The following is a 9,650-nucleotide window of genomic DNA, read 5'->3' on the forward strand; positions in this document are numbered from 1 at the left end:
TATTTTTTTAAATATCCTTAATGATGATATGGATTAGAATAAAAACCTTTAACGTGAGCAATTGTCATAAGAATTATTTTAAAAAAATGAATATATGGAAGACAAAGTGAGTTGAAAATTTTATATTTAAGGAAAAATTAAATCTTTCATTAACTTTTATATTCAGAATCGAAGGTACTACTTCCGGTCCTTAATATAAGAGCTAGTTGACTAATTTGAGTAAATTAAAAAAGTTTATTAAGTTACTTATTTATCATAATACGTGTTATCTTTCTTAGAATACTCTTATTTAATGTGTACTAAATAGAATTGTCATTGATGGAATCTTTAACATACACAATTACTATGAGAATTATTTTAAAAAAATAGATAAATATAAGATACAAATGAATAAAATCTAATTACTGAATTAAAAGTTAAACTAATTTTTATATTGAAAATAAGAAGCAGTAGTATTTAAGAGGTGGGAAAAACAAAGTGAATGAAATGGAAGCGAGGTAGAGGACAGTTAAAATGATGACTACATGAATGGGACGCAAATGCACAACTGCCCCAAAAGTGTCTTTTGATAAGCTTTCATTTAATTCAATTCTAACAGTGATAAATGATAATTCGTCTAACTACCCATTTTGTTTCACAACTGAACCCACAGTCTTTCCCATTGGCAGTTCAAAACCCCCCACCACCCCCCTTCTTTTTCTCCCATAACCAAACAAAACCAAAAGATCATAAACTTCTTTTTCCCCTCCCTTTTAGTAATATTTATAAATTTTAATTATTACTTGCTAAAATTTAAATAGGGTTTTATTTTATAGTATTCATCATTCAAAATAAAAATATCTCTTACTTTCACAAACAAGATTTAGATATTGGATTAAAATAATATGCTACAAAAAAAGGGAAAAAAAACCTTAGTGTTTATGATCAACTTTTGAAACTGAGATAAATGAATTACGCAATCTAAACAATTTTTGAATATTTTGATAAAAATAAGTTAAAAAATAAATAATTTAATGCTCACTGTATGAAGACACATCAATCTATCAATAAAACACTAATAATGTCATTCATTTCTTAAAACAGAAACAAAGGGTTAAAGTTATTTGTCCGAAAGAAAAAGTTATTTTTATCAAAACTTTATAACTACACTTATCCTTTTTTTTGGGGGGGAAAGAATTGAACTCATTAATCACTCTCCCCTTTTCCAACCAAAGGGTTAAAGTTAAGATAAATACATTGCACTGTGTTTACATCAAGGTAAGTTCTTTGTATTTAGACGTTGGAGATATTTTCCGATCAAAATGCACTCTTTACATGATGATGACTCGTTCATTGTGGATTTGAATGCTTAATTTAGATAAATCATAAATCAAATTTATTATTATTTTATTTTATGTTTTCCAAAAGGAACCCTCCCTTCTCGGTGGGAAACTGATCTGGACATTTTGTGATAGTGATGCAGATTTTGTTGAAGGCCAGCGCACGTGACAGGGACTTTATAAATGGTTTCAGCTATATAAGGATTAAGGATGTCCGAAAGCAAAAGGCACCCTCCTGGATAAACATGAAGAATTTCGATAGAATAAACAAGCAAGGTCCCAAAAAAGATAAAAAGGAAGCCAAAAAAAAAAAAGAAGAAGCAAAGGTGAAAATTTGAAGTTACCTCTTTATAATTGAGAATCAAGAATATTGAATTTCAACAAAAATAGGAATAAAGTTAAATACATCGGCGAGATGATAGTTAAAATTACACAACAACAATAATAATTAATGTAAATATAAAATTAATGCAAAAATGTTTACAAAACTGTAAAGCCCAATGCACATGGACCTGGAAAAGAGGGCCAATAGAGAGTTCAGTGGCTTCTTAGCCCATGAACATGAAATGTAAGAGAACCCTAAATTTAACACGTCTAAAGATGTTACTCTTCCAATCTTTAATATAAAACCTAATTATAGAATTAATTTTAATTCTAAATATAAGACCTATTTTTCATATTTATTAGTTTTTTTTTCTAAATTATCCTTATAAATATTCCCTCCACCGTAATCAAGTAAAAAAAAAAAACGATATTAAGGAAGGTGATTATAATATTTTAAGTAAAACATGTCATATTTCTTATAATTAACTAACTTACCTAATTTTTTTTTAATCTAATCAAATTAGTTAAATAAAACATTAGAAGAGTATAACCCAAAAAAAAAAAAAGCCCAAAGCTGAAAATTGATGTGGTAGCAGAATTTTAAGAATAACTTTTGTAGGGAATTATAAGGGGGGCGCATAGACAGACAAATAATCGCAAAAGCATCTCAGAAAATTATACATGAAATGAACTGGCTCAACGCAGCCAATGACCAAGTCAAAGTACTAAGAGAATTTCTTGGATTCCCAGTGGAGAAAAAGAAACAAAAAAGGAAAAAAAAATTAACCAGGCTAATCATCAACGGACCTGTAAGCACTTTACAATATTTTTCACTGGAGTTCTCTTTTGAGTTTTGATACACTTGTCCATCTACAATTGGTTATGTCACAAATTTTCTATATACCCAAGCTACCTAGGAATTTTTCATGCTTCAGAGATCAGAAAGAATTACATGGATGAATCAGACCATATATGTCATCCCTACTTGAATTATATTGGTGTGAGGTACTCTCATGCTTGCGGTACCTTGTCTGCAATTCTTTCTCAAAAATGCATAGAAATAATTTATCAACAATTTCTTGAGGAAAAAAGAGTCCTTCCTTGCCCTCACATTCCCATGTCCAAGCAAATAGGTGCATCCAGATTCCATCGCTTCTCTAAGGACTGAAAGCTCATATTCAAGACTAGGGTCTTCCTCAGGGCTAGCATCTTCCTCAGATGGCATATAACTAGATGTTATTACAGATGATGCAGCCCCTGGTGCAGTAGGAGTTCTTGTTTCTTGGGAATCTCGACCATGCATAAGAGGAATCCTAAGTTCATCCTCACACCCATCGCTAGAAGGAGGATCAGAATCCCATGATCTCTCTGAAACATTATCTCCATCCTCAGTTAAGTTGCCCTGCATCTCTAAGGCAGTTTCATGAGCCTCCCTTCTCAAGAATTTCTCAAGGCTTTCGATAAGAAGTTGCTCAAACGCATGGTGATCTTCCTTTCTCACATCTTTGTAGCCGTACCGGGCAACACACTGGAACATATGGTAATCCTTGGGACAAATTCTTCGAAATAGGAATCTTTCTTCTTGAGGAACCACGGGAATTGGAACATATTTGATGCAAACAAAGACTATAGTAGAGTGGATAGCTGGGAGGCTCAAAAGGAACTGTGCAAAAATGGAAGGAATGCCTTGTACGAGTTCATTATATAGCAGCCCTATTCCCGGCAGTCTGACAGTTCCAAGATTGGAGCCAAGGTCACGCATCAGATCCAGTGAGATCTTCTGCCTGACTTCACTCTGGTACTTCAACACACTCCCATAGTTCCAGATGTACATCACAGAGAGGAGGAAAGTAGAAAAGACGAGGGGAAGCCAGCCACCTTCAACTATTTTCGATAGGACAGAAGACATGTAAATGAGCTCCACTGATCCAAATACCAGCGGGAAACAACACGCCAAGAACAAGTTGGTCTTCCAGATTAGAAGCATTACAAGTGTCACTAAGGTGGTGCTAACCATCATAACACCTACTTCAGCAATGCCTAAAAAGAGCAATATAAAAAGCGTAAGTAGACATGCCACAAATGGGAGTATGGGACCAAGTATTAGGTATGCGTGCCGTATGCTTTTAGCATGATTTGGTCCATTCAAGTTGTAAATAAAAATTCAAAACCTCCGGATTCATGAGAGCCAGTGGTTGGTGTTATAATTACCATTGTCAAAGTCCCTAAAGACATCTAGAGTTATGCCAATACAAACTTGCACGTGGGTGCAGAAATAGAAGATAAAAGTTCATCTGAATACGAGAGAAGTAATCGATAATTGCAAATTAATCAATATAAGAGGCATTCTGGTTCAAGTAATTCCATTACACGATTTTTGACGCGTTGCCAAATTGTAATTTTGAACTGGTTAAAATGCCGGTGTGAAAACTAGAATGCCGAAATAACCACCAAGCAGGAACCATCATCCTTGAACCAAAGTAGAAACGACAGGATATCACCCAAAAAAAAAAAAACAAAAAGAAAGTAGAAACAATAGGAAGAAATACTCAGAAAATTGAGATGGTGATTTGTTACCATATGCATTTGCTATGTCAGTAGTGCTCTGGAAGAAGGAAATGACCACTATGCACATGGTCATAAGAAAATAGTTCATTACAGGGATGTAAACTCGACCCATTTGCTTTTTTGAGGTGTGAATTATCTTGAGCCTTGGGAAGCAGCCCAAAGCCATAGCTTGCCTTACGCATGAGAACGTAGCAGATATCATTGCTTGGCTGGCAATCATAGCAGCAAGAGAGGCTATCACAAACACGGGCCAGAAGAGGCTTTCTGCATGAAGAAACAAAAATACAAGGTATAAAAGAGATTATAATACAGAACAAATATCTCTAAAATAGGAGTTTGAAGAACAATGAATCCTATTTACAGGCATAAACAATTATCTATTGACAAATCACCTGGAACAGAAGCGTAGAATATTTTTGAATAACAATTAGGGTACTTCATCAAATAAGCAGCTTGGCCCATATAAGCGAAGAGGAGACATGGAAATACCACGCAAGTAAAAGCAATCTGTAGTATCAATTACATGGAACACTTGAGCTAAAAAATTCGATACTTCATAGGCAAACTTATGGGATCACAAAAAGGTACAAACCTGTATTGCACGTACAGAAAAATGACCCAGATCAGCAAACATTGCCTCTGAACCTGAAGAGAAAACATACAACCAAGTCGTCTAAGTTCCTGGTTCCTTGTCTTTCATACAATTGAAACGGTCGTTTTCATGCTTCACAAATTTCTCACTTTAATAAGAAAGCTTCATGGCTCTAATTAGAACCCAAGTAATTGGCAAGCTTGAAGTCAAGTAATTTATCTTAAATCAACAGAGTCTTCATTATCTGTGCCTTCTGAATGGCAAAATGGTATAAATTAAGCTAATAAAACTATTAATCTTGTGACATTCTCGAACATGGAGAAAAAGACATACCTGTAATACACAGAACACAACCACCAAGAGCAGACCACGCCCTAGTGGTGTTCTTCTTGAAGAAATAATAGATATAGGCTGGATTGAATGCTTTCAGGACCTTAATATCATATGTTAATATATTATATATCCCAATAGAACCCAGAGAGAAGAACCATAAAGCGATAACAGGGGAAAACAGGAAAGCCACTTTGCTGGTACCAAACTTTTGTATGCTAAACAAGCCCAGCAGAACTACGATTGAGATAATGACCACAGCTTCTGCAAGAAACACAAAAAATTTAAGCGATCCACAATGCTAATGCTGTCAATTGTCCACATTGCCCACAGTTCTAGAATAGAGATAAAAAGCAGCGTTCTTGAAGAAACCTAAAACTCAATAGGTCCAGTTAATAGTTCAGACTGAGAGAGAGACAAAAATTTAGCATCTATTTCTCACTTTTTTCTGAAGCACTATGAACAGAGATGTTCACAAATTGTTTTTAAGGCAGAAAAATTACCCAACCTACTCAGGCCAAAGCACTCCTCGCTCATTAATTAGAAAGACTTTTACCTCATGGACATTTGGTCCAGAAAATTTTGAAGAGATATCTGCAATTTCTGAATGTAACTTCTACTAAAATGTCACAAATTCATTTCTTCAAAGATAAGTAATGACTTTAGGCATATCTTCCTGAAACAGAAAAGGAAAAACACACCACGAGGATTTCCATCTAAAGTTAACATGCATGTGAATGAGGTTTTCAGGTACTATCAATCTAACAATGGGAAAGTGACTAGGGATCTTTTCATAAACCACCTCCACTCCCCATTTCATGAGTTTTCGCTTTGATCTCATTATTTGTTTACTAGTTTTTTGTCGAACATGGGCACCAATTCACATATTACAGGAAGAGGCCCAATATCTGAATAGTGGTGCAGATCATGTGAGGGGGTACTCTGGGATTTTCTAGTTGACAATTAGAAGGAGAGACGGCTGTGTGTGTGTTGCATGGGTGGTTGTTTCGGGGAGGGGAGGATATTTTGGATAATCTCTCGGAGAGGCTGTGCCTATCAAAAGCACAGGGTTGTGTTGCCTTCTGTTTAGTTTAGCGTATTCCTCCATTAGACTCACACTCTGGAGAGATTTGCGATTGAATAATACCACCTTGGGGCTGTTCCATCATTTTTCAGCTAGAAATAAAGGTAAATTCAAGGGGAGAATAGGAAACTATACCCACTTGTACCAATTCCATTTATCTCATCTTGCAGTCCACTTATGGAAGACATCACTGCAACAGAGAAGCATTGTGATTATAATTAAGTTGCAGCACAAACAATCTTGTTTTCTCTAAAATACATTCCAATATAACTTTGAAAAAAGTAAATAAAGATCCCACTAAAGAGATTATAAGGAGGAGTGGAAGCAAATAGCCAATTCAATCAATTCAGCAAAGTCTAGTCCCAAACCCCAAGGGACCCAAAGTACAAGCTCATTAAAGGAAAGTATATATATGTACCTGGTTTGCCCCTAGTAAATTAAAATACTCTGAACTTCAACCAGTAAATAAATGGATCATGCCAAGTGGAATGAAAGCACCTGTTTCAATTGAGGGGGCACTGCAATGCTTGTCACGCAGTGGTAACTGTTTATGGGAGAAAACTTAAGTTTCTAAGAAGTTTGCTATCAAGTGCTCTAATAGAAACATTACATGCGGAAAAAGTTTTTTCAAGAGAACCAATCATGGAATGTTGGTCCAAGGAAAAAATTTACTCATCTTTTTTTATTGCATGGCATAAGTTTAAAAATATGCAGGTATGTTTTCTCCTTGTTTATGCAACTTGATTGACAGAGTTTTTCTCCTCATAACACAGGAGATTTTGAGGAGATTAATTGATTACGTCACATCCTCAGTAAATCTATTTTCCAAAGACTCTCCCCGGGGAGCCCCAGGGGTACTGAAGGCATTGGGTGGCAAGACACATGCCAAATAGACTTCTCTTTGCATAGGTGAAAGAGTTGTTTTATTATGAATTTGGAGACCAATGGGAATACAGCAGGTTATTGTCCATTCCTCGCATCATCTTATGTTAAGAACTAATATATCAATATCTTGGGTCACACGCAATTTTAAATAGCCATTTGACCAATATTAGCGGGGCTTTCATAAGCATATTAACTCATAGAAAATTAATGTATACATTAGTTAACGGTATTCTCACCAAATAGACCGCCTGCAGGCTAACTTGACAAACAGCAAACTTCATATGGTATAGACCTAGAATTTCCAGATATACAGTAATGTTCATTGCCAAAGACATGATTTTTTACCACACACTTAACTTTGAACACAGCAGCTTCTGCAGAATATGTCACAATTAATTTTTTAAATTTCATCCTCTTTTTACTTGTCACAGGATTTCTCACTAAACAATAGTAGGCTTATGTACCTGATATTGCAGGGGTTAGGATACCATCTCCAATAACCATAGAAGTTCCCAGCAGAACCAACAGCAACAAAAGAGTTTTCAAAGATGACCTCCTTTCCAAAGTCTCCTTTATGTTGAGAGCTCTTTCCAGCGCTGGAGTGGGCAGTTTGAGCCTAAAACTAGAAATATGCTCATCAGCTTGCTGACGATTAGGGAGCAGATTCACATTTGCATACCTGCAAATGAGAGAGTATAGTGCAAATGTTCCTCCTACAGGTGAATCCAAATGAATTAAAACTGATTTACGATTACTCAACCAAAGTAAATAATTCATAGTAGGAATATTTATCTATTACCTTCACCATTATCATTTGCCTTGAGGACTATAAATACATACTTTGCTAGTGGAATAAGTGCTATTGTGTACATAACTAAAGACAATGCTCCCAATACATCAACCTCTGACTCAACTGGAACCTTGCTGAAGACATCAGCAAAGACGTACAGGGGACTTGTTCCCAAGTCCCCATATACCACACCAAGAGTCTGAAATGCCATTGCAAGAGTTGACCAAGGGGGAAGATCCTGATTCATATAAGTACTAGAGCTTAAAAAAATTGAGATAGGTAATCTATTTTATAAAACATGCTTAAATTGACATTATTGATTGTCAGTCAAAAGTTGCAAAATCAGTATCAAACATTCAACAACGACTATTTTATCACTGTAGTATGAGCTACGCTACTTTACAAATCTTCAATGTTCTGATTCCACACACATAACTGAAATGGGCTTGAAGGAATTACAAATACGCAAGAGTCTCATATGCATACGCTGCATATTCATTATTTAACCCTGTGTGACATCTTTTAAGTGTTCCCTAACATATCCTGACGTTTTTGGGTTCAAGTCCTAGCACTAAATTCCTTTCCTTTTTTCTTTTTCCCCTTTGAGGCGCGTGGTTTTTCTCTTTCGTTCTATTTATCTCATTAACGCGGGTGGCTTCTAAAATCCCAGTGCGCCTTTTGTAGGTAAGTTCGTTCTCTTATTATCTATTTCATTCGAATGAGTAAAGAATTAAGGACATCTCATTATTTCTCAAGTGAAATATCAAAGAAAGGAGCTCAACAAACAAATACAGAATAAGTGGGCATCTCCAGAATGCTGAGCCAGAGCTTGGAAGAAAGGATAGCGTGATCGAAAAATTACCTTGGAGCGGTGGCTGTAACTACCAGCAATTTCCATAGCTTCAACATCGAATGAATCAACTCTCTTGGGATTCTTCACAAGCCTCCTTCTGATTGAACCATATCCCTCTGTACCCCTATCCTCATTACGGTTTGACCATGGAGGCGATTCCCAGTATACTTCACTGCCATCGACCCACCTATTTCCACCACTCCCACCACTACTGTTACTTCCCAGCAATCTCTCGCTGCTCTCTTCGATCCTATCAACTTCCATTCTTCCAGTACACAAACTCCAATTTGTATTTAAAAAATCAACCGCTAATAAACTGTTAGCTTTCAAGAGGATCGAGCAGATTACGAACTGATTCCGCTCATCTTTGAGATAAGCTGACTGTTTCAGCGAAATCTTCTACCATTCTATATTATGGCTATGATCTACGGCTGGATCCGTTGGCAGGGTTGACACTCGAAGCATTCCAACAGCCAGTAAAAACCATGAACGATTATCGTTGAATGGAGAATGAGACAAAGATGCGACCCTCATTTTGGAAGCCGTGCTGTCCAATGAAATTTTTTTAATGATAAAAATATTAGGAAAATGGGAGAAAAATAATCATCAATCTCCGAGTTAGGAATCATGTACTTGTGATAAATGCAACTATGCAAGGTGTGTCCTTTCCACGTTGTTTTGACTTTAGATTGTCAAATTCTGTCATACCCATATCTGTGCTAGCCCTCGGCCGTGCCATTATATACAGGGCCCTTTAAATCTGCGATTAGAAAAATAACTTAATTTTAATTTGATTTTTAAAAAAAATTAGATTAAATAAAAATTAGATTAGGTAATATGATTTATATTTAGATTGATTTTTATAATAAGTTAATTTGTGAAAGTAAATTATTTGGATTATGATT

General features: G+C 35.7%; 1 protein-coding gene across 3 annotated transcripts; it reads right to left on the reverse strand.

The window, feature by feature from the left end:
• Positions 1–2,294: 2,294 nt before the first annotated feature.
• LOC114731891 (putative potassium transporter 12) lies at positions 2,295–9,308 on the reverse strand. 3 transcript variants are annotated; one of them, XM_028919137.1, is made up of 9 exons: positions 8,755–9,308; positions 7,902–8,130; positions 7,567–7,815; positions 6,357–6,407; positions 5,137–5,397; positions 4,804–4,856; positions 4,604–4,718; positions 4,221–4,475; positions 2,295–3,683 (listed from the first exon to the last, which is right to left on the reverse strand). In XM_028919137.1, exons 1-9 carry the CDS (start codon positions 9,007–9,009, stop codon positions 2,605–2,607), a joined length of 2,547 nt encoding a protein of 848 aa, XP_028774970.1. In that variant the 5' UTR covers positions 9,010–9,308; the 3' UTR covers positions 2,295–2,604. The 3 variants fall into 3 exon arrangements, with proteins under 3 accessions (XP_028774970.1, XP_028774972.1, XP_028774973.1); XM_028919139.1 differs by having other exon boundaries at positions 7,902–8,146; positions 8,755–8,901; XM_028919140.1 differs by lacking the exon at positions 7,902–8,130 and having other exon boundaries at positions 7,567–7,781; positions 8,755–8,901.
• Between the last annotated feature and the right edge of the window lie 342 nt (positions 9,309–9,650).

Source organism: Neltuma alba, unplaced genomic scaffold (assembly GCF_004799145.2).
Source record: "Neltuma alba isolate B1F8T4 unplaced genomic scaffold, ASM479914v2 tig00012861_pilon, whole genome shotgun sequence".
Classification (NCBI taxonomy): domain Eukaryota; kingdom Viridiplantae; phylum Streptophyta; class Magnoliopsida; order Fabales; family Fabaceae; genus Neltuma; species Neltuma alba.

What these genes read in the sequence shown, in the direction of transcription:
- LOC114731891 (XM_028919137.1), bottom strand. Translation starts at nt 9,009, where the DNA reads ATGGAAGTTGATAGGATCGAAGAGAGCAGCGAGAGATTGCTGGGAAGT. An exon ending in GTTACAGCCACCGCTCCAAG is followed by an intron (nt 8,131 to 8,754) that starts GTAATTTTTCGA and finishes TATATGAATCAG; the next exon opens with GATCTTCCCCCTTGGTCAAC. An exon ending in CCTAACCCCTGCAATATCAG is followed by an intron (nt 6,408 to 7,566) that starts GTACATAAGCCT and finishes TCTCTGTTGCAG; the next exon opens with TGATGTCTTCCATAAGTGGA.